The sequence below is a fragment of the Sturnira hondurensis genome, unplaced genomic scaffold, assembly GCF_014824575.4.
Source record: "Sturnira hondurensis isolate 20B ecotype Veracruz unplaced genomic scaffold, ASM1482457v3 Scaffold0001304, whole genome shotgun sequence".
Classification (NCBI taxonomy): Eukaryota; Metazoa; Chordata; class Mammalia; order Chiroptera; family Phyllostomidae; genus Sturnira; species Sturnira hondurensis.
Window position 1 is genome coordinate 5,420,935 of NW_028073935.1, and position 25,839 is coordinate 5,446,773.

Consider the following 25,839-nt stretch of genomic DNA (forward strand, 5'->3'; position numbering starts at 1 on the left):
TAAAACAGTAGACAAATATGGGTGAGAACTTTTCCTGGAAAGTGGTTTCTGCCTTAGTTTTTAGTCAAGGGATCTTAAACTAAGGCCATAAATTAGTCACATTTGTTCCAGAGAATGCTCTTAAACCTGACAGAGCACAGAGAAAGTGCTTTCTGTGAGCCACAGTAGTAGTGACAGATGCCATTCCTGGAATTCTGTTTACAAAACGAGTTCTTCTGAACTGTAAAAGATGTTTTATTTATCAGCATTGGGGTCTATAATTTTGGTGAAAAATTGCTTTCAGTAGCTAGAAGTCTGGAGAGTGCAGACCATGGGGCTCTTGTCCTCTGTAATCCCGATACTGGGGCAGAGTGCCCTACGCTCTGCGCCTTCACTACTGAGAAGGAGACTGTTCTACATAAAACATTCTGTGACGGTCCAGGTTTTTGAAGAAGCCTATCACTCAGATTGTATTATAATTCTCTTTTAAACAATTTTCTCAGGTTTTTGCAATTTTTGTAGTCACTTAAAAATATTCATTTTATAGCTATTTTGTACACAAAGAATTAAATAAAATAACTAATAACATGAACCCCTTTCATAAGAACAACAGCTGTTAAATTTCAAAGGGAATATTATTTGACTCTTTCATGTCTTATATAATAATGAGCAATTAGTAGAATTATAGAATTGTATGTTTCTCTCTATGTTAATATTGCAAAAGAAGGAGCCAAAGAACACCCAAGTGTTGAATGTTGATATAAAACACCAGAGATTATAATTAAACTTAGTAAGTGATAAATGATATTTGTTAGACTCTCAATTTGTTACTATAAATGTAATTTTCTAAAAATTTGTTTTGCTTTTAGGAACAGCAACTTTTGATAGTCCTAAGTAATTGCTGCTACCTAGAACGTCACACCTTCCTAAATATAGCAGAACATTTTGAAAAGCACAACTTCCAGGGGATAGAAAAAATAACACAGGTAAATGAATTATGTTAAATGAACAAGTTGATTCTTTTTGGTTTCCAGACTGTTTTCTCAGCACCCTCTTTCTTTTTCTTTACTATATGTATCCCTCTATTTTCCTCCTCACACCCATATTCCTGACCCATTTTCACCCCACTCTATTTTTAAACGACTTCTGTCCTCATAACTCACCTTGAATAATTAATACTTTTTTCTTTCCTCTAGAGCAAAGTTTCCTCAGGGTTAGAGGTCATTTACTCCCCACTTAAGCTGTTCATAGTGAGGGAAGAAAATAATGATGGGAAGGCATAAAACCCAAGTCTTTAAGAATCATCTCAACTTTGGCTCCTTTTAGATTAAAGCTTTTAGTTACAGCCAATAGCAGTCTCCCTGAGACTGTAAAAAGTTTCTCTTTCTACCTATTCACACTTTTTCTTCTTCCCCTTTCCGCTTGTCTGCAGTGATCCTTTTGCTTTACTACTTAAGCAGACACGCAGGTGCTTGGGTGTGTGTACACACACGATGGCTTACAACAGCTATAGGAAGCTTCATATCTTGTTTAATATCTTACCTGAAAAACACATACTCTACAGTCTCTAATCCGTGGATTAGGTTGAATGAAAATGAGTCCTGTGTAAATGGAGGAGGTTTTCAAAAAAGTTATGCTATGTTGTTTATATTCTTTCAAGTAAGCAGAAAAGGGAAAAATGAAGTAACTTTGTTATTAAAGGTTAGTTGGTTCCTGGGCAAAGGTTTATCAGATTTCTAAGTAAAAGTAAGCTAGAACCACTTTTAATGTCAGTACACTCTTCTCAGTGCAAAGAATAAGAAAGATAATGATCTTGTTAATCTTATAATCAAAGTGTACTCTTGATGGATTACATACTTTTTACAAATGATGGTTACAGTTCATGAGCTAATTTTTTCCTCAAAGAATGAAAATATAAAAGTGGGTGGCTCTGTCTTTTCTTGGCTTTTCATAAAGATTAATCATTCGGATGAGAAATGTTATGACCTAAGTCTGTAGGGCCAAAAGTTGAGTTTATTTCCACTAATTTTTTGTGTTAAGAACTGCAGAGTGCTTTCTCACAGTAAAAAGTGGACACTTTGTTTTTATGCAATAACAATAATGACAGTATATTTATGGGAGAAGTTTTTATCATTTAAAAGGTATAATGATTAGGAATTACATATATAGCAGAGGCAGTAAGTTTCATTTTCTTTAAATTTTTACAATTTTATAAGGAGGGACTCTCTATTGCTTTGGTTTTATTCTTAAGAGGTAAAATGAAAGTGACATGTAAATAAGCTTAGATATCCTTCCTAGTCTTTGTCCAAATCATTTTGAGACCACAGTGATATGAAGGATCTTAGGGGGAGGGATGCAGCTTAGAATAAATGGTAGGGTATTTTTTTACATTTAGAATTTGGAATTTTTGTAGATGCCCAGTGAATAGTTTGAAATTATTTAGTTGTATAAATAGTAAACTAGATTTAGATTACAGTTTATTGGTTCTGCTTGTTTGTCTGCTTTGCATTAAGGGAAAAGAGGGTACCAACTCCTAAGTATTTTTCATAGTTTCATTTTTAAATCACAAATAACTCTAGAGGTGAGATCCTTGAAAAGTCAGGGGGAAGATAGGTCACATGAATAATTTGGTGTCCATTTTTAAAAAATTAAATTTATTGGGGTGATATTAGTTAATAGTATCACATAGGTTTCAAGTGTACATTACTATGATTAATACACAATTGACATTGTGTGCCCACCACCCAAAGTCAAATCTTCTTTTGCCATCATCTGTTTGGCCCCTTTTACCCCTTACTACCCTCCTACTTCCCCTTTCTTTGGTAGCCACCAAACTATTTCACTTTTATATCCCACATATGTGTGAAATCATACAGTTGTTAGCTTTTTCTGACATACTTCACTTAGCATAATATTCTAAAGGTCCATCTGTGTTATCACAGATGGCAGTATTTCATCTTTTCTTGTGGCTGAGTACTATTCTCTTGTATATATGTACCACATCTTCTTTATCCAATCATCTATTGAAGGACACTTCGGTTGTCTCCATGTCTTGGCCACAATGAATAATTACGGAATAAACATAGGGGTGTATATATCTTTACCAATAAATGTTTTTGAGTTTTTTGGTTAGATACCCAGAAGAGGGATTGCAGGGTCATATGGTAAGTCTATTCTCAATTTTTTGAGGGACTGCTATATTGTTTTCCATAGTGGCTGTATCAGTTTACATCCCTACCAACAGTGAATGAGGGTTCCTTTTTCTCTACAACCTCTCCAACACTTGTTGATAATACTCATTCAAATGGGTGTGAGGCAGTATTTTATTGTAGTTTTGATTTGCATTTCTCTGATAGCGAGTGAAATTGGTCACTATTTCATATATCTTTTGGCTGTTTGTACATCTTCTTGGGAAAGGTGTCTGTTCAGGTCCTCTGCCCATTTTTTTTTTAATTGGCTTGTTTGCTTGTGTGGTGTTGAGTTGTGTGAGTTCTTTATATATTTTGGATATTAACCCTTTTTCAGAGCTATGGTTTTCAAATATTATCTCCCATTTGATTGGTTGCCTTTTTGTTTTGTTGACAGGTTTTTTTGCTGTACAGAAGCTTTTTAGTTTAATATAGCCCCATTCATATACTTTTGCCTTTACTTCCCATGCCTGTGGGGTCAAATTCATAAAATGTTCTCTATGACCCAGGTCCGTAAGTTTAGTACCTATGTTTTCTTCTCTGTACTCTGTCGTTTCAGATCTTTGGTCTTTGGATCCATTTTGAATTAATTTTCTACATGGGGAAAACTGGAATCTAGCTTTATTTTTTGCGTTTGGCTTTCCATTTTTCCTAGCATCATTTATTGAAGAGGCTTTCTTTTCTCCATTGTATGTTTTTGGCTCCTTTAAAAAAAATTATTTGCCCATATACATGTGGTTTTATTTATGGGCTCTCAGTTTTTTTCCATTGATCTGTGTGTTCGTTTTTCTGCCGGTACCATGTTACTTTGATTGTTGTGGCCCTGTAGTATAATTTGAAGTCAGATAGTATGATACTTCTGGCTTCCATTCTTTTGTCCTGTTTCTGCTTTTGGAATAGTAATTCACTGTGGCCTCATAATATAGTCCCACCAAACACTAGACATTTTCAGATCTCCCTCCAGGTACAAATGGATGGTTTGAAAAAGATTTGTGTGGGCATATTTTCTCCTGCTTTCTTATTGGTACTTTTACCAGTAGAAGGATGAAAATGACCGTGTTAATTCCTTAAATCTTGTTCATCTTCAAAAGTAGAATTAGTTTAAAGATAGGGATAGTACATAAGTAACTATGCTTTAAGAGTTTATTAAATTTAGTGACCAGTAATTAGTTGAAGCTAGAATAATTTCATATATATAATTTTATTTGATGCAGATAACTCTGTAAAGTAGTTAAAATATCAACTCCATTATTTTTCATACAGAAGGATACTCCGAGAGGTTAATGATTTGACCCATATAACTAGCAAAATAAAGCAGGGCTCAACATTAAGTTGAGAATGTTTTAAACATTCTAAATTGAGAATGTTTTCTTGCCCAGCACCATATATCTTAAAAGAAAGAACAAAATTGTTCCCATGGAAATACACCAAAGGAAAATAGTGGTAGCCGTAATTATATAATTCCAAGGATTTGTTTTACATATGTAAAATGCTGTTTTTAACATGTCCTGGTTTTTCTTTGTTTCCTTTTTTTATTGATGTTTGAATACAGTTGTCTCCATTTTCCCACCACCCCTTCCCCCCTCCCTACCTATGCCCACCTCCCACCTTCAATCCCACCCCCTCTTTGGTTTCCTCCATAGGTCCCTGATTCATGTTCATTTATGTGTGTTTCCCACGTTATTTCCCTCTCCCATCCCCTCTGGTTACTGTCAGTTTGCTGTCGATTTCAATGTCTCTGGCTATATTTTGCTTGCCAGTTTGTTTTGTTAATTAGGTTCCACTTATAGGAGAGATCAGATCATACGGTGTTTGTGTTTCACCACTTGGCTTACATCACTTAGCATAACACCTTCCAGTTCCATCCATATTGTCTTGAAGGGTAGGAGCTCCTTCTTTCTTTCTGCTGCGTAGTACTCCATTCTGTGAATGTACCATAGTTTATTGATCCAGTCATTTACTGATGAGCTTCTCACCTAGACTGCTTCTAGCACTTGGTTATTATATATTATGCTGTTATGAACATTGGGGTACATAGGTTCTTTTGAATTGGTATTTCATGATTCTTACTTAGGATATAAACTCGACAGTGGAATTACTGTATCAAAAGGCAATTCCATTTATAGTTTTTTGAGGAAATTCCATACTATTTTCCACAGAGGCTGTACCAGTTTGCATTCCTACCCACAGCGCGGTAGGGTTCCCTTTTCTCCACAACCCCACCAGCACTTATTGTTTGTTGATTTGGTTATGATGGCCATTCTGAGCAGTGTGAGGTGGTATCTCATTGTGGTTTTAATTTGCATCTCTCTGATGGCTAGTGATGCTGAGCATCCTTTCATATGTCTCTGGGTCCTCTGTATGTCCTCCTGGGAGAAGTGTATGTTGAAGTCCTTTGCTCACTTTTTCATTGGGTTGCTTGTCTTCTTAGTGTGGACTCGTGGAAGTTCTTTGTATATTTTGGAGATTAAACCCTTGTCTGAGGTATCATTGACGAATCTCTTTTCCCATACTGTTAGTTCTCTTTTCATTTTGCTAATGTTTTTTTAGCCATGCAGAAGCTTCTTATTTTGATAAAGTCCCATTTGTTTATTCTTCCCTTTGTGTTCTTTCCTCTAGGGGACAGACATGTCAGTGAAAATATTGCTGCATGGAATATTTGAGAGCTGCCTGTCTTCTCTTTAGGACTTTTATAATATCACAACTCATATTAAGATCTTAGTGGGAAAGTTTTTAGTTTTTGCCCAGAGATTATAATGTTGGCTCTAGGTCTCTCATATAGCGATGGCCTTTATTAGGTTCAGGAATGCTCCCTCTATTCCCACTTTTTTTAATTTAACTCTTCTTCAAGTACAATTTTCTTTCTTGTATTCCCAGCCCTGCCCCCCCAGTGCTCCCCACCACTCTCCCATCTCCGCCCCCCACCTTAGTTATTGTCCATGTGTCCTTTATACTTGTTCATGTGAGTCCTTCCCCTTTTACCCTATAATTCTCTCCCCTCTCCCCTCTGGACCCTGTCAGCACCTTCTGTGTTACACTGTCTTTAGTTACATGTTGCTTCCTTGTTTGTTCTGTTGTTTAGAATCCTGTTAAAGGTGATATCATATGGTATTTGTCTTTCACCGCCTGGCTTGTTTCACTCACCATAGTGCTTTCCAGTTCCATCCATGATGTTGCAAAGGGTAGGAGCTCCTTCTTCCTTTCTGCAGCATAGAATTCCATTGTGTAGATGTACCATAGTTTTTTGATCCAGTCATTGACCGATGGGCATCTAGGTTGCTTCCAACTCTTGGATATCGTAAATTGTGCTGCTATGAACATTGGGGTGCATAGGTTCTTTTGGATGGGTGCTTCAGGATTCTTACGATATGATCCTAATAGTGGAATTGCTGGGTCAAAAGGCATGTCCATTTTTAGCATTCTTAGAAAATACCATACTGTTTTCCATAGTGGTTATACCAGTCTGCAATCCCACCAACAGTGAACTAGTGTCCCCTTTTTGCCACAACCTCTCCAGTACTTCTTGTTTGTTTCTTTGTTTATGGTAGCCATTCTGACTGGTGTTAAGTGGTATCTCATTGTGGTTTTAATATGCATCTCTCTGATAGCTAGAGATATTGAGCATCTTTTCATGTGTCTTTAGATCCTCTGTATGTCCTCCTTGGTGAAGTGTCTGTTCAAGTCCTTTGCCCATTTTTTAATCAGGTTGCTCGTCTTCTTTGAGTGGAGTCGTGTGAGTTCTTTGTATATTTTGGAGTTTAAACCTTTGTCTGAGGTGTCATTGGCAAATATGTTTTCCCAAACTGTTGCTTCTCTTTTTATCTTGATACTATTTTCCTTGGCCATGCAGGAGCTTTTAAGTTTGATGAGATCCCATCTGTTTATTCTTTCCTTTATGTCCCTTGCTCTGGGGGACGTGTCAGTAAAAATATTGCTGTATGGAATATCTGAGATTTTCCTGCCAATGCTCTCCTCTAGGGCTTTAATGGTTTCACGGGTTATATTTAAGTCTTTTATCCACCTTGAATTAATTTTGGTGTATGGTGTAAGTTGGTGCTCGAGTTTCATTTTTTTTTGCATGTAGCTGTCCAGTTCTCCCAACACCATTTGTTGAAGAGGCTATCTTTACTCCATTTTATGTTACTGCCCCTTTTGTAGAATATTAATTGACTGTAGAGATTTGGGTTTATTTCTGGGTTCTCTGTTCTATTCCATTGGTCTATGTGCCTGTTTTTATGCCAGTACCAGGCTGTTTTGATTACAGTGGCCTTGTAATACAGTTTGATATCAGGTATTGTGATCCCTACTACTTTGTTCTTCTTTCTCAAAATTGCAGCTGCTATTCGGGGTTTTTTATGGTTTCATATAAATTTTTGAAGTGTTTGTTCTATGTTTGTGAAATATGCCATTGGCACTTTAATAGGTATTGTATTAAATCTGTAAATTGTTTTGGGTAGTATGGACGTTTTGATGATGTTAATTCTTCCAATCCATGAACACGGTATATGTTTCCATTTGTTTGTGTCTTCCTTGATTTCTGTCTTCAGTGTTGTGTAGTTTTCTGCATACAGGTCTTTTACCTCCTTGGTTAGGTTTATTCCCAGATATTTTATTTTTGTTTTTGCTATATTGAATGGGATTTTTTTCTTGATTTCTGCTTCTGCTGTTTCATTGTTGGTATACAAAAATGCCTTTGATTTCTGGATATTGACTTTGTATCCTGCTGTTTTGCCAAATTCATCTATTAGTTCAAGCAGTTTTTTGGTAGAGGCTATAGGATTTTCCATGTACACTATCATGTCATCTGCAAACAATGCCAGTTTTGTTTCCTCCTTTCCAATTTGGATGCCTTTTATTTCCTTTTCTTGTCTGATTGTTGTGGCTAGAACTTCCAATACTGTATTGAATAGAAGTTGTAAAAATGGACAACCTTGTCTTGTTCCTGATCTTAGTGGAAAAGGTTTTAGGGTTTGCCCATTGAATATGATGTTGGCTGTAGGTCTTTCATATATGGCCTTTATTATATTGAGGAATGCTTCCTCTATTCCCACTTTGCTGAGTACTTTTATCAAAAATGGGTGTTGTACCTTATCAAAAGCTTTTTTCACGTCTATTGATATCATCATGTGGTTTTTGTGTTTGCTTTTGTTTATGTGGTATATTACTTTTACTGTCTTGCGAATATTGAACCATCCTTGCATCCCTGGGATGAATCCCACTTGGTCGTGGTGTATGGTCTTTTTGATGTGTTGTTGGATGCGATTTGCCAATATTTTATTGAGGATTTTAGCGTCTACGTTCATCAGCAATATTGGCCTGAAGTTTTCTTTCTTTGTTGTGTCTCTATCTGGTTTTGGAATTAGGATGATGCTGGCTTCATAAAAAGAGTTGGGGAGATTTCCCTACTTTTGGATTTTTTGGAATAGTCTGTGAAGAATCAGGGTTAGTTCTTCCTTAAAAGCTTTGTAGAATTCTCCTGTGAAACCATCTGGTCCAGGGCTTTTGTGTGATGGGAGTTTTTTGATTGCTGCTTCAATTTCATCTGTTGTTATTGGTGTGTTTAGGCTTTCTGCTTCTTCTTCATTGAGTTTTGGAAGATTATATTTTTCCAGAAATTCATTCATTTCACTTAGGTTTTCAGTTTTTTAGCATGTAGTTCTTTATAGTAATTTGTTACAATTTTTTGTATTTCTGTGGTATTAATTTTAATCTCTCCTCTTTTACCTCTGATTGTATTTATTTGGGTCCTCTCTCTTTTTTTCTTGATGAGTCTGCTTAAAGGTTTGTTGATTTTTGTCTATCTTTTCAAAGAACAAGCTCCTGCATATATTGATCCTTAGAATGTGCTTTAGTCTCTATGTCATTTAATTCTGCTGTGATCTTGGTTATTTCCTTCCTTGTACTTGCTCTGGGCTGTCTTTGTTGTTGTTCCTCCAGTTCTTGTAGGTGCCCATTTTTTAATTGGGTTGTCTTCCTGGTGTTGAGTCATGTGAGTTCTTTATATACTTTGGAGGTTAAACCCTTTTCTGAAGTATTCCTGGCAAATATGTTCTCTCATATAGTCTGTTCCTTTTTCATTTTGATGATGTTTTTCTAGCTGTGCAGAAGTTTTTTATTTTGGTGCAGTCCATTGCCCTAGGAGATATATCTGCAAAAATATTACCTACTTGGATATCTTAAATTTTACTGCCTATGTTTCCTTTAGGACATTTATAGTATCAATGTATATTTAAGTCTTTTATCCATATAGAGTTCATTCTTGTGTATGATATATATTGGTGGTCTAGTTTCATTTTTTGCATTTTCTAGTCCAATTCTCTCAACACTATTTATTGAAGAGACTATTTTTACTCCATTGGATGCTTGTGCCCCCTTTGTCAAATATTAATTGACAAAAATATGGAATGCTTCTCAAATTTGCATTTCATCCTTGCCCAGCGGCCATGCTAAACTCTAGATCATTCCAATTTGAATATATGTGCTGCTAAAATGAGCACAAGAATGTATTTTGATGTGCATACTGTTGCTAAGGAAGTTACAATATAATGGTAGGTCATTACAAGTATTAATTGTTCCTAGATTTAAAATAAAATACTGCCTCTTAATATATCCTGTATTTCTGTAAGTTGCTACCAACTGTTTGAAGTACTCTAAAAGGTGCTGCCCAGTTTTAATATGTAGCAATTTAATGAGTACAGCTATTTCTGAGTACATAAGAGTACTAAATTAAGAGTACTAAATTAAGAGTATTAAATTAAGAGTCCCTCATTTTTTCCTTTAGATAGGTTCCCTGTTTTTGTTAGAGATACCTGACCTTAAAGTGTAGGTAGCATGACCTCAGGCATCACCTTCTCTGTGAATCCTTTTCAGTCCTTGTAGTAGTACCCCTTTAAATATTCTCTGTCTGATTCCTTAACAGCCTTATATTTTTTTAACAGGTAGTTTTATGAATGTTTGTCTTTCTTTTCTCTTAGACAGTGATTTCCTTGACAGGATTTTTTCATTTAACTTTCATCCATCACTGTCAGGTAGTGCTTTTATGATGAATATGCATTACCCTTACATTTCAAGTAGCGCCAAACGTACTTAGTTAACATCTGTTGTCATAGCTGGTGTGACCAGGGCATTAGTGGAAACAAGGCAATTGTAATAATAATAATTGCTGCTAGTTTTTACTGTGTACTTTAAGTGTGCTACACGAGTTTCATAAATTATTAAATTTCACAACAAAATTAATGAAGTACAATTTACCTTAATCCTACCTTGTCACAAATTAATGCTACCACTGTACTGTTTTTGTTTAATTTTCCTAGTATCTTTCTACTCATCCATTTATTTCCAGCCTTTTAAAAAAAATTGAGGTATAGCCCTGGCTGGTGTGGCTCAGTGGATTCAGCACTGGCCTATGAACCAAAGGGTTGCTGGTTCTATTCCCAGTCGAGGGCACTTGCCTGGATTGCAGACTAGGTCCTGAGCAGGGGGTGCGTGAGAGGCAAGCACACATCGATATTTCTCTTTCTTTCACCTTTCTATTTATTAAACATACATAAATAAAATCTTTTTAAAATTTGAAGTATAATTTATATACAATAAAATACGCAAGTCTCTACAGATTGGTGACTTTTTACACACACATATATCTGAGTATCTACCACCCAGATCAAGAGATAAATATTTCCATCCTTCCTCATTCCAGTCAGTAGGAACCCATCAAAATTTCTGTCAGCATAGATTTTTTTTGCTTGTTTTTGAACTAAATGTTAAATGGACACATACACTTTGTATGTAGCCTTTTGTATCTATCTGCTTTTGCTCCAATTTGATAATTTTTGAGATTCATTGAAACTATGTATCTCTCAGTAATTTAGTTTCTTTTATTGCTAAGTTTGTGTTAGTACATTTTGTTTATCATTCTCATGGTACTGACCATTAGGTTGTTTGAATTGTGGGTTTCTATGAATACAGTTGATGTAAACATTGCTGTACAAGTCTTTTGGTGGACATTTGTATGATACTCTTATCTTGGATGCAGTAGTACCCCATTTGTCTGCAGTTTTGCTTTCCACAGTTTCAGTCCCATGATCAAATGTGATCTGAAAATATTAAATGGAGAATTCCAGATTAATTCATGTTATCAGTTGCATGCTGTTCTGAGTAGTATGATGAAACCTCCTTCTGTCCCATTCCGCCCTGCCCTGGGAAGTGAATAACCCCTTTGTCTAGTGTATCCACACTGTACGTGCAGTACAATAAGGTATTTTGAGAGAGAAAGACTAAATCACATTATGGATCTTTTATTACCATATATTGTTTTACTTTTTCTATTTTATTATTAGCTATTGTTCATCTTTTACTGTGCCCAATTTGTAAGTTAAACTTTATCATAGGTATTAGGTAAAGGAAAAAATACATAGTATGTATAAGGTTTTGCTTCCGCAGTTTCAGGCATCCCCTGGGGAGTCTTGGAATATATCCCAGCAGATGAGGGAGGTACTGTATATAACTAGAAGAGAGATTGCTGATCATGGAATAAGCTGATTAGAAACCTTGAGTTGTTTTCCAGAGTAGGTGTCTTATTTGATACTCAGCTAGCAATGTATAATTTTTCCAGGTTCAGTGACACTTAATGTTATCAATATTTGTATCATTGCTTTCATTTACTTTCCCTGATAAATAATGATGTTAGGCATCTTACACATTCAGATAATTATATTTAGATATCTTCTCATTTTAAAGTGCCTGCTTAGTTTGCTTACTCATTTTTTAATTGGGTTATTCACCTTTTGATGAGTGATTTTTAGAAATATGTAAATAAGTCCTTTGTCAGATGTATTTTTTTCTCCCAGTCTGTGGCTTGCTGTTTTGTTTTTTAATGGTTCGTCTAAGTAGAAATTTTTAATTTTGATGAGATCCAATTTGTCAGTTTTTTAAATGCCTAATGCCAAATGTCTAATGCTATATTCTGTTACATTCTTTACCTGCTCCAGTGTGTTGAGTATTTTTTCCCACAGGCTTTGTAGTTTTATCTGTTCTATTCAGGTCTATGATACATCTTTTATTAAGTATTACATTTTGTTCATTCTCATTGTGTTAATTATGCATATACTATTATAGGCTTATAATATGTCTTGAAAAGACAGTTCAACAACTTCTTTTCTGATTTTTTTTCTTGCTACATAGCATGGGCTAGGACCTCTATATTAATCTTAAATATAAGTGGGGAGAGAGGACATTTGTCAAGTCATTTTTTTCATCTATTAAAGTAATTCTACTTCTCTAGAATGTATTCTTTTTATTTATTTATAGATTCAATCTGGGAGTAATTAGGATTTTTATGTCTTTATTTATGAGAGCTATTGATCTGTGATTTTCTTTGCTTCTCAATACCTTTGTCAGTTTTTGAAATCAGGGTTTTGTTGGCTTCATCAAACAAAATAGGAAATGTTCTCAACTTCCAGTCTATGATAAAGTTTTGTGTGTGATAATTTCTTCCTTAATGCTTGTTAGAATTCACTAGTAAAATCATCTAGGCCTGAAGTTTCCATTATATGAAAGTTTCCATTATATGAATTCACTAGTAAAATCATCTAGGCCTGAAGATTCCATTAATGGAATCCATTATTTCAAATGGTACAACATACTTGTACCATTTTTACAAAGTTGTGTTTTTTTAGGAGTTTATCAATTCCCTGTATGTTGTCACAATGCATGAAACTGTAATAACCTTTTCAAAAGCCTACTTTTGTCATTGGTAATTTTCTTTAATATATCTTTTAAAGAAATTTAATTGTTTTCTGCTCTTATCCTTAATCATTACTATTACTTTCTTTGAGTTTAATTTTCTCTTTCTAGATACCTGGAGTAAGAAAGGAAAACATTAATTTGAAGCCTTTCTTCTTTCCGATAGATGCATTTTTAGCTATAAGATCCATTGCTTTATCCCTACTGCACAGATTTTGGTATGTTGTATTTTCATTGTCCTTCTAGGTGCTTATTAATATTTCCTTTTGGATGTCTCCTTTCTTTTAAAAATTAACATTTGTATTTCACATTCTCAAAGAATTTCTAATCCTCTATTTAGGTTTATGCTTTTCTGTGTGAGAGAAAGGGAGAAATTCATTGCCCACTGCTCTTCTTGTTTCCATCCTTAATCTGATGTGTTTGCTTTCAGGATAGAGGCCTTTCTCTAGTACATGGGTGATATATTCTTTGAATCTTTGCATATTCAAAAATATGTTTCTAGGACTCTCTTAGTGAATGCTATCTTGGCTAAATATAGGACTCTTGGGTTGTATTTTTTTTTCCTGCAGATATTATTCCAGTGATTTTATGTTCCAGTGTTACATCTGAGAAAGCTGATGTCGGTACTGATTCTTTCGCCTTTGTAGATAAATTATGTTTTTGATCTGGAAACGTAAAAGAGTTTCTTTTCCTCTCTTTATTATTTTAGAAAATGAGTACTTTAATAGTATTTGCCTAGATGTGTACAGTGTCTCATCAGTCTAGCCTGGAACTCAGCAAGCCCATTCAAATTAACTGGAAATCACTTTCCAGTTACGTTTTCTTCTATTGTTTGCTCAATTATTACCTCTTTTCTGACTGCTTATATTTCTGTCTCTGAATGAACTACCTTCCTTCCTTCCTTCCTTCCTTCCCTCCCTCCCTCCCTCCCTCCCTCCTTCCTTCCTTCCTTCCTTCCTTCCTTCCCTCCCTCCTTCCCTCCTTCTCTCCTTCCTTCCCTCCCTCCCTCCCTCCTTCCTTCCTTCCCTCCCTCCTTCCCTCCCTCCTTCCCTCCTTCTCTCCTTCCCCTCTCCCTCCTCTCCTTTCTTTGTGCATATTGGCGCTTCTGGATCTATCTTCTAACTTTCTTCCTTCCTAGTTCCCACATCTTTACATTTTCACTCTGTATTTTGAAGTACTTAATTGCACTTAATTTCAATATTAGTAGTCACCACTAGTTTCTCCAATTAATGTAGTCAGTTGTTAGCTTTGGAAATTGTGTATTTTATCTTCATGAAGCCTTTTTTTAAAGTATATTTTATTGATTATGCTATTACAGTTCTCTCAATTTTTCCCCTTTGCCCCTCACTTCCCTCCAGCAATCCCCCCCTTAGTCCATGTCCATGGGTCATGCATATAAGTTCTTTGGCTTCTCCATTTCCTATACTATTCGGAACATCCCCATCTGTTTTGTACCTACCAATTATGCTTTCTTTTTTATGCATTTGAGTGTTTTTATTGATTATGCTATCACACTTGTCCCGATTTTCCCCCTTTATCCCCCCTCCACCCTGCCCCCTCAACCATCTAGCATCCCCTCCTTAGTTCATGTCCATAGGTTGTTCATATAAGTTCTCTGAGTCTTCTGTTTCCTATACCATTTTTATCTCTCCCCTCTATTTTATGCCTACTAATTATGCTTTTTCTTCCCTGTACCTCCCCGCCCCATTCCTCCCTTCCCCCTCCCCACTGAAATCCCTCCATGTGATGTCCATTTCTCTGATTCTGTTCCTGTTCTAGTTGTTTGCTTAGTTTTTGTTTTCCTTGTCTTTCTTTTCTTTTAGGTTCATTTGTTGATAGTTGTGAGTTTGTTATCATTTTACTGTTCATATTTTTATCTTCTTTTTCTTAGGTAAGTCCCTTTAATGTTTCATGTAATCAGGGCTTGGTGATGATGAACTCCTTTAACTTGACCCTATTTGTGAAGCACTTTATCTATCCTTCCGTTCTAAATGAAAGCTTTGCTGGATCCATGTACCTTTGCCCCCATTATCCCCCTTTCCCCTCTCTGCTGATAATCTTCCATGTGATCTCCATTTCTATGATTCTTTTCCTGTTCTAGTTGTTTCCTTAGTTTGTTTTTTGTTTGTTTGTTTGTTTTTAGGTTCAGTTGTTGATAGTTGTGAGTTTGTTATCATTTTAGTATTCATAGCTTTGATATTCCTCTTTTTCTTAAATAAGTCTCTTTAACATTTCATATAATAATGGCTTGGTGATGATGAACTCTTTTAGCTTTACCTTGTCTGGGAAGCACTTTATCTGCCCTTCAATTCTAAATTACAGCTTTGCTGGATAGAGTAATCTTGGTTGTAGGTCCTTGCTGTTCATCACTTTTTAACACTTTTTGCCAGTCCCTTCTTGCCTGCAAAGTTTCTTTTGGGAAATCGGCTGAAAGTCTTAAGGGAACTCCTTTATAAATATCTCTCTGCTTTTCTCTTGTTGCTTTTAAGATGCTTTCTTCATCTTTAACCTTTGGCATTTTAATTATGATGCATCTTGGTATGTTCCTCTGTAGGTCCAACTTGTTTTAGACTGTGTGCTTTTTGGACTTGTATGTCTATTTCCTTTGCCAAATTAGGGAGGTTTTCTTCCATTATTTTTTCAAACAAGTTTTTAATTTCTTGCTCTTCTTCCTCTCATTCTGGCATCCTTATGATTCAGATGTTGGCAATACATTTGGAGATGTCCCAGAGTCTTCTTATTCTCCCCTCATTTTTTTTAAATTCTTGTTTCGTCATTCTGTTCTGGTTGACTGTTTATTTCTTCCTTACATTCCAATTCAGTGATTTTGAACCCCAGCTTCCTTCTCTTCACTATTTGTTCCCTGTGAATTTTTCTTTATTTCACTTAGTGTAGCCATTATTTCTTTCCTCGTGTGTACGCCATACTTGAGTTCTCTGAGCATCTTCATCACCAGTGTTTTGAACTGTGCATCTGATAGTTTGGCTATTTCCAATTTACTTAGTTCTTTTTCCAGAGTTTTGGTCTGTTCTTTCATTTGGGCCATATTTCTTTGTCTTCCCAATTTGGCAGCTCCCCCCCCCCCGTGTTTGTTTCTGTGTATTAGGTAGAACTGCTCTGACTCCCTGTCTTAGTATACCTGTTATGTGTAAGAGGTGGAGCCTTAGGTATTCACCAGGGTAAGGCAGCCCACCTCCACTTTGTGGCACTGTATGTGAAGGAGAGGTCAGAGTAGAAACAGTGCCATTTGGTTGGCTCTCACCTCATTTCCAGTCACTTCCCCCACTTCTTGTATGCAACTGACACCCTTCTAGCTGCTGCCCTGGTGCTGAATGCTAGAGTGTGTGGGTTTGCATACCTTCTAGGACCTTGTGGGCCCTTTAAATGAATTCTCTTGAGAGACCAGTAGTTTCTTCTGCCACTCCAACCCCCAATGGTTTTTACAGCCAGAAATTATGAGGCTTTATTTTCCAGCACTGGAACACTGGGCTGCGCAGTCTGGCCTGGGGCTGGGATCGCTTGCTCCCTGGCTGTCCTTTCTGGTTTTTATGTGCCACATATCAGTGCGGGACCACCTTTTCCACTGGCCACTGACTGCTGCTACCTCACCACCACACCCCGTCCTCCCCACCCTGGATCCCCATCTCTGCTCCTCCTACCAGTCTGGATGAATACTTCTTCTTCAAATCCTTGGTTGTCAGACTTCTTTGCAGTTTGATTTTTCTGGCAGTTCTAGTTGGTTTTTTTGTCTTGAAGTTAGTTGTGATCCTTTCATGGTTGTACAAGGAGGTGAATCGTGATTACCTATACCTCCATCTTGGCTGGAAGTCTATCTTCATGAAGTCTTGTTCTATATTATACTTTAATATCCTGAAGGATTTTAATTATTTTTCTAAGTTCAAGTTGTTGCTTTTCTCCTCGACAGTGGAATTTCACTGCCTGACAGACATCCTTATTTGTAGCTGCTAGACTCCCTAGATGTGTGTTTGTTTCTCAATATTAGTTTCTTAAAACGGAGGTCTTGTGTTAGAGAGATGCTTGTGTTTTGTGGGTCAGTGGTATAGAAGTAGACAGGTCACTAGTCTACTGCAGAAGAATGGGGCCCACAGACTCTTTACTTCCCAAACTCAGTACTCTGCCCACCTACTCCATAACTTCTTGGATGCCTGTGAGACGCAGCACAGACTTGTTGGACTGATACTAACTCACTTCCTCGCCCTGTTCTACTTCCACTATCAGCAGGAACTCACAGTACATGTGGGCTGAACATTCTGTGTAAATAACCTACAGCCCACATATGGGGGATTAATCCTTATTCTATTAAATAGCTGTACTAAAAGTGGTCTTTATTACTGAACATAAATAAAATAAATGTTTTTGTGGGACTTTGATAAGTACTTTTAAAATATGCTAAAGTGTTTTTAAATTTACATTATTATCTCTTCCTTCACCCTCAAAGGGACAGCTTAAAAGTACTCTTTATTATGTGTTTTTAGGTTAGCATGACCTTATTGAAAGATTTAGATCAAAGACTGTTTGAAAATTACATTGAATTGAAAGCAGATCCCATCGTTGGCTCCTTAGAACCTGGAATTTATGCAGGCTATTTTGATTGGAAAGACTGCCTGCCTCCAACAGGTAAATGGTTTCAAATTATTGAAGTTTTCTAAAAGTATTCTAATACATCTAGAGTAATAAATATGGATATGCTTTTTATCAATTCATATATACTTAAAATGCTTTTATTTTTATTCACTTATATTCACTGAGGGATTAGTCTGATTGTAACTTTTTTTAGCTAAAAGCCATTTCTTGATAATTTGGAATTTAGTATACTTTTTAATCATTAATACTTAATGACATAGTTATTTTTGAATTCCAGAGAATAATTTATTATGCCTTATACTATATTATAATTTTTGTAATGCATACTTGCTTCCTGTAATATTCCTTTATTGCATGTATATAATAGACTTCAATAGTTTTGTTTTGATCCTCACTCAAAGATATGTTTTTATTGATTTGAGGGTGAGAAGGAGAGGGGAGAGGGGCAAGGGGGGGGTGGAGAGAGAGAGATAGACAGACGGACAGACATTGACCAGTTTCCCCCCATACATATTCCGACCAGGGATTGAACCTGCAACCTTTTGGTACATGGGAAAATACTCCAATCAACTGAGCCACAAGGCCAGGGCCAGAATTTGACAGTTTATACAATGACTTTGTGAACATTATCAAAAAATTTAGTTAAGAAATCTGGACACGTCTACATAATACCTAATTATTGATGCTGAGAACGTGACGAATGAAAGGAAAATATATAGGAGTAAGATTATTATAGCAATTTAGCAAAGAAAATTGACCTGCAGGAAAATGACTGGCACTGTTTCAGTATTAAATGTTGCTTGCTAAATCAGATAAATTCTTTGATTAATCAAATTGTTATTTCTTTGTATGAAATAGTTTGTAATAAATAAAACTGAGCTACCTATTGACATAAAGGTAGAGATAATCTTAGATACATGTGATCGTGTTTATATTAGACATAGGGTTTTTTTCGGAGATATATATGTAGATGCAACAGTGAATGGTTAATAGATTTGAGTTAATCTTCATTCCTTTAACTCACCACTATAGTCACCTTTTGTTTTTATTGTGTAATGATTTGATTAGATGGCAGTAAATTTGTTTACTATTTAACACCTTTGGTTTTTATCATACTGTTTACATTAGATAGTAACAATATAGTGATATCAAAAGTCTAAAATAAAAACCAGAATTATTAAATTAATAATATTTTATGTGACCACAGGTATTTAATTTTTGTAAATGACCACAAGTCATTATTGTCATATGAGCCTTTACCTATCGTCATTATTGCCTTTACCTATAGCTGGCCATAATTGATCTTTTGTCTAAACTTCATTACCTTTCTATATATATCTCTGCTGTTTCCAAACTGTACTATAGTTTACATCCCAAATACATCCTTTTCAATTTTAAATTAGATCCTGTCAGTTTTGAACTTAAAATCCTTGCAGTATATTCTCATTATATTGTACTTACAGTAAAATCTACAGAGCATAGTGCTGGCCCCTGCTTATGCCTTGGCGTGTCTTTACCACCCACCATTTAGCTCTGCTGCAACACAGTGGGCCTTTTTGTTGCCTAGTCTTTCCAAATCCTTCCACCTCAGGGCCTCTCAAGACTGTTACTCCTTTGCTTAGACAATAGTCCTCCTTTATCTTCATAGGGCTGACTATGTTTTGTCATTCAGACCCCAACTTAAATATCACCATAGTAGCCATCCAACCTGAAGAAATGGCATGACTAATGCAGAATAGTAATGGTGTTCTAGATTTAATCTGTGAAGATTACTTATATTTTATTTGTAAAATGTGGGGGTGACTTTGCTCACAAGTCCCCCCATGTGCTACGGATGAGAGTAAACATGACTGAAACATGATGTGATCTGCTTGGGGAAGAGAAGTGGCCAGTTTCCCAGAGGAAGAAGGCCTTGAGCAGTGGCCAGTTTCTCAGGGGAAAAAGGCGTTGAGCCCTTCCCTCAAGGGTCTTTTATTGGGTTGTAATACACAGGAATACAGGGTGGCAAGGATCAAACAGTAGGTAACATTTCAAAGAAATCTGAGGGCTTAGTGTGAGTCAGAGTCTGTCAGGAAGGGGGTTTTAGGGTTTCTTGCTCGAACCCTTAACATATGAATGAAAGCACTCTTAGCAGATTTCACAGTCTTTGTGACGCCCCCGCCCCCCACTGGCAACACACGCTCTAGCAAGGCATGGAACTGCACTCCTCCCCATCAGTTATTCGGGCTTAAGGGGATTAGAGCCAGGAAGGGCTTCTCCCAGAGAACATGGGGACTTGGACCATCTCAAAGCCAAGGGGCGTGGCAGGGGCCATTGCTTTTTGTTGCAGCCTCCCCGAGTCCTTCCATGATGTCCTCCCAAGTGATCATGCCTGGCCTAGGTTGCCCCCTGCTATGCGGGGTCTTACCCGTCATGGACTTCTGACCATGCTTTGGGGGCAGGGAGGAAACTGAGGCAGCATTTGCTACCAGAAACAAGTTTTGTCTCCTGCGGCTCGCATTTCAGAGGTCACTGACTCCTTGTTAGCCACAGCGGGTAGAGTTACAATTCCTAGAACCAGGCAGAGTGGTCCACAACAGTAATATAATTATTTCAATGGAGAATTTATACATGTGGTTCTAGCATTGGCCTTTATTCTGAATGAGATTATTAAAACTAATTTCATAAGATCATAGTATGCGGATTAATTATCACAAGATTGTTGATAAAATTGGCCTTCTCTGATAAGCACGGTTTATCATTTTAAGTAACCAAATAATGACTTTCAACAACAAATTATCATTCTCATTCTCTCTCATTCTCAATCATCAGTCAACAGCCTGTGCAACTTTTGATCTAGAGTCTCTATTTAAAACTCTTGGGCCCCAATGACTTGGAATTTCAATATTTTTGGATTTTAGAAAGATAATATAGTACATGTATCATATATATTATGCTACATGCACAACAGGTGGTACTTCAGAGAAGCATCAAGTGATAATAATATTCTGTTCAGTTCAGGTGAAAAATGTCACCGCAAGAGTTCACACATTTGCAAATTCACAAATAAATTCTTGCCTCCTCAATCCTGTATCTCCAGTATCTAGGCTACTGCTTGGTACATAGAGCCTGGTCAGTAAATATTTGTTTACTCACTGTATGGATGACCCCCTGGGAGCTCACTGAGGTACTTCTGCTGTAGCCTCAGGGCCCGCTCACCACCACACTGCTACCCACTGACCTGTGCATGCTTTAGGCCCACCTCTGAGCTGAGTGCTTTCTCCAAGAAGTCTGCCTCCATCACTGACAGGCTGGGTCTTGTTTTCTGAACCCCTCTTAGACCTTTTAACGTCTTCTCTCCTTTTATGTTCCCCTGTGTTGGGTGGATTTTTAAATACAGATGTAAGGAGATTTCTTTAACATTTTGAAACTTCAAATTATCTAAGTGTTTTTATAGAGTAGTGGATAAAAGATTCAAATTCCATAGAGCAGATATCAGAATGATTTTTCAACAAAATCTCTTTATTTTCTACTCAAAGTAACAATACATGGTATCAGATATTGCCCTTACTAGGTTCTTAGCCTTTAGTTCCATATCTGTTTCAAATTTGTTTGACAGCTCTTAGCAGAACTGAATATCACTGCCCTGCCCTTTCACCCCAATCCTAGGAGAACTAGATAAAAAGAGCCTGAGCTCTGTCAACCAGACCGATTTACTGCTTCTCCCCCTTGGGTGGCCCACCTCCACCATCTATCTGAGATGGCCAAGATGGGAGGCACCCAGTGACTGCTTTCCTGTTCTCATTTGGGACACCTCTCCTTGTCTGTAATGTATGTAAATATTCTCATTGAAAAAGAAAGGCCTCACCTGCTGTAAAAAATGTCTGTGGAAACAGTTTGCCAATACCATACATATATTCAGAAATAAAATAGTCATTCTACTGTAGGCCATGTGTGCACACATATGCACACACATATTTGTGCACATCCTAAATTTTTAAGCTCCTTGCAAAGAGTATCTGTCATTATGTCCCCATAAATACCTGGCTCAGTGCCTTGCATTGCATGTAATTACCACATAATACTTATTGTTACAATCTTCTAAATTTTAACTGTCATAACATAACCAAATTATTACCTCCTGAGAGTTAAGGGGTGGTGGGGATGCCTAGGACATTAGACACTAAACCAGAAACCATGGGGACCCTAACTATAAATCACAATTTTCTTATAATAATTAAGCTCCCCATCACTCTTCTGTTAACAACCCAGCTTTTGAAAAAGTTGTCTTTGTTATCCCTTAAAGATTCCAAACCAGTCCTATCTATCGTCTCGTCAGATGACTTCTCACCCCTAAAGTCTACCTGAACCCTCGCCATTCTACTGAGCCTATTCGCACCAAAACCACCACTGAAGTTATAATGTAATTGGGGATCTGATCAGTGTACTCCTTTCCCTAGTCCATGTCTCTGTAGCACTGCCAGTTGTTGGACCCTCTTCCTGAGGCTGTCTTTCCTTGGCATCACTGATCTCACTAGTTGGTGGCCCTTAGTTTCTTTCATGGGTTGGCTTATTTTCCTGTTTGTACTGCCTCTCTCTGTTACTGATCTTTCCTCCAACTTCCTCTGAGTCATCCACTAGTGTAAGACTGAGTGGTGCCTCCAGCATCTATGCCTGCAGCCTATTCTCTTTATGCTGAACTTCAAATCTTTCTTTCCACCTTCCTGGTAGATACCTCCACTGGAACATTCCTCAGGCCTCTTCAACTTAGCAAGTTCAAGAGCGAACTTGTTATCTTCTCTTTCTCATCAGCTCCAAATCAGTTCTTTTTGTTTCTGTACCTCAACGCAATGAGAAGGGATGGAGGCATCAACCAAGATTCTCTGTACCCCTCCTGTTTTACTAGACAGCTAGTTTTAAGCACCACCCTCTTGTCTCCATCCTCCTATTTTGCCCCTCATTATTTCTAATTGTTTTTTATCAGGACACTTGAGTGTCTCCTCATAGTCTCAGCATCTAATCTTGCCTATTTCAAGTCCATCTTTCTAAAATATAAGTTGAATCTGTCACTCCCCTGCTTAAAACTTTTTGGGGTGACCCATTCCCCATTAGCTAAAACCTAAACTTGGTAGGCATTGCTACTGCTTATACTTGCTCATGGCTATCCTTTACTTCTCTCATACTCCTACTATCAACTTCTTACTCCTGACTCCTCTAGGCAGCAGGTAGTCAGAACCACTAAGTGCTGAAAGCCCATGTCTGCTCCATTCTGGTCTTTCCTATATAAGAAATATAATTCATGACAAATATGGTACCATTCTAAAAATATAGATATATAAAGTGTTGATTGCTTATATATGACATACGTAATCCAGAGCAAAATAATTTCCCATAATCCATAATATGTCAGATTTCAGACCCCATGGTGCTTAATTTCATTAGTGAGCAAGAGTTATTAGATGTGTGTTTTCACTGCAGCATGATGAGCTGGGGGAGCATATTCAAACAAGGAGAAGAAAGAGAAAGTATAAATTTAATAATAGGGACAAAGTCTATGCATAACTCTTAAGTCTGTGCTTACTCTATTCGAGAGAACATTTATTTTACATTGTAGCTCTACCTCTCAGAATCTTGTAGACATTCATTGTCTGAACTCTTTATTTATTTATTTTTTTATTGTTGTTCAAGTACAATTGCCTCCATTGCCCTCACTGCCACTCCCCACCACTTCAGCCATCCCCACCTTCCACCCTCGATCCTATTAACCCTGTTTGGCTTTATTCATGTGTCCTTTATACATGTTCCTGAAAACCCCTCTCCTTTTCCCCCCTTTTATCTCTCTACCTCCCCTCTGGTTACTGTCAGTTTGTTCTTAATTTCACAGTCTCTGGTTATATTTTGCTTGCTTGTTTGTTTTGCTGATTCAGTTCCACTTATAGGTGAGATCATATGGTATTTGTCTTTCACTGCCTCACTTATTTCACTTAGTGTAATGCTCTTAGTGTAATGTAAAATCCATCCATGCTGCTGCAAAGGGTAGGAGTTCCTTATTTGTTTCTACTGCATAGAATTCCATTGTGTAAAATGTACCATAGTTTTTTGATCCATTCATTTACTGATGGGCACTTAGCACTTGGCTGTTTATTTTAAATTGTGCTGCTATGAACATTGGGGTGCATAGGTTTTTTTGAATTGGTGTTTCAGGGTTCCTAGGGTATAATCCCAGTGGGGGAATTGTTGGGTTGAAAGGCAGTTTCATTTTTAGTTTTCTATTATGGAATCTGAGGGAAAATCTCAGATATTTCATGCAGCAACATTTTTACTGATATGTCCCCTAGAGCAAGGGACATAAAGGAAAGAATAAACAAATGGGATCTCATCAAAATGAAAAGCTTCTGCACAGCTAAAGAAAACAGCATTAAAATGAAGAGAACCAACCCTATGGGAAAACATATTTGCCCATGATACCTCAGACAAGAGTTTAATCTCCAAAATATGTAAATAACTCACGTAACTCCACTTCAAGAAGACAAACAACCCAATTTAAAAATAGGCAAAGCACTTGAACAGACACTTCTCTAAGGAAGACATCACTGTCTGAACTCTTAAGAAATAATTCATAATATATAATGTTATGTACCTTATAACTTAAGTACCGTCTTTTAGGGGACTGTAAGGTGCATTGGATAATGAGACACACCTAGGCTTTAGAGGAGGAAAATAGGAAAAAATTTTGAAGCAAAAAATGTGGTAAAATATTTAATAACTTGTGACCCCACTCCCCTACCGCCCCCACCCCCTGCAACAGCAAACCAGGTAAATAAGCTACATTCAGACTGTAAGACACACCCCCATTTTCTCCCAAAATTTAGGGTGGGGAAAGTGTGTCTTATAGTAAAAAAATACAGTAACTAAAAGCTCAGGTTGGTTTAGCACTTCTAGAAAATAGATGTTAGAAAAGAAAAGGAAAACAGTATTTTTATCTGATTTTTCAGATAGTGGAAGACTATAGACCTCAAATTTTGATATTGCTTTTTGAGCAAAGAGATCATTGAAATGTTTGTGGCCCTTTTAAAGTAGTAAATTGTATATATTATATGTATGTATGCGTTTATACACACATACTACTTATATCTATGTATGTTTCTATATACACACACTTACTACTATGTATATACATGGTAATGTAGTTATCATTTATTGAGTATACACTATGAGCCAGGAAGATGACTGTACATAGGTCAAATGATTTAATCCTCAGCACCTCAAGAAATGATATTTTTATCTTCATTTTATAGTTGGAGCCATTGAGCACAGACGAGAGTAGTACATAAGTCACCCTAGATCACATAGCTAGGAAGTAGTGGAGCTGTGGTTCAGAGTTCAAATACAGCAACCCCTACTTAAAAGCACTATGTAGTAATGGTAGACCAAGAGCCCATGAGCTCCATTAAAAATCTATCAAGCCCTGGCCAGTGTGGCTCATTTGGTCAGATCATTATCCCATAAACCAAAAGGTCTCAGGTTCAATTTCTGGTCATGGCGCAGGCCTAGGTTGAGGGTTAAGTCCCCAGTTGGTGCATGTACAAGATGCCCCTGATCACTATTTCTCTCCCACATCAATGTTTCTCTCCCTCTTTTTCCCTTCCATCCTCTCTAAAAATCAATAAGCATGTCCTTGGATGAGCATTTAAAAAAGTCTTTTAAGAAAAAGACTGGTAGAGAAGGACACACATCATGAAATTCACAAAGGAACTAAAATGAACAGTAAACATGAAAAGATATTAAAAGTCATCAGTACTCAAAGAATGCATTTTTAGTACATTTTAATGAATGAAAATTGCATTAAATTGACATTTTAAAAAAACCTCCCCAGTTGGCAAGTGTTGAAAAGCTTGCTAATACCTGCATTTGACAAAGTTACCAAGAAACAAACTACCCCATCATTTTTTCCTCCACGATTATCCTAGGAGTATAAATTGGCACAACTGTATAGAAACAAATGCATATATACATGTATGTGTATGTGTGTGTATGTATATGCATATATAATTTACTTAGAAATTCTAAGAATTTATCTTAAGAAAAATATCAGAGAAGTAAACAAAGAAATATGTTTAGGGATGTTTATTGAAGCATTGTTTTATATAAGCAAAATCTAAAAAGAACAACTGAAATGCTCATTAGTAGGTTAAACAAATTATGATGTATTTAATTTACTATGCATCCTGTACAGTGGATGAGATGGACATGCACTCTTTTATAATGGATGAGATTGATACACACTCATGCATTTATTATCCTCCCATTTGAAAAAATGTATCATGTACAGTGTATACAGTTTTTC

The 25,839-nt window shown here is 36.7% G+C and overlaps 1 protein-coding gene and 1 non-coding gene across 2 annotated transcripts in view; one reads left to right on the plus strand and one right to left on the minus strand.

Annotated features, from left to right (window-relative positions):
* EXOC2 (exocyst complex component 2) overlaps nt 1-25,839 on the plus strand; it is a 273,565-nt gene that overhangs the window by 191,111 nt on the left and 56,615 nt on the right. Inside the window, exons 22-23 of the mRNA XM_037070417.1 lie at nt 849-965; nt 17,405-17,546. Of these exons, the coding sequence (XP_036926312.1) occupies nt 849-965; nt 17,405-17,546 (259 nt within the window). The remainder of the gene's footprint in view (nt 1-848; nt 966-17,404; nt 17,547-25,839) is intronic.
* LOC118974241 (U6 spliceosomal RNA) lies at nt 9,561-9,664 on the minus strand. The gene has a single exon (XR_005063827.1). It is a non-coding gene; the product is annotated as a U6 spliceosomal RNA (small nuclear RNA).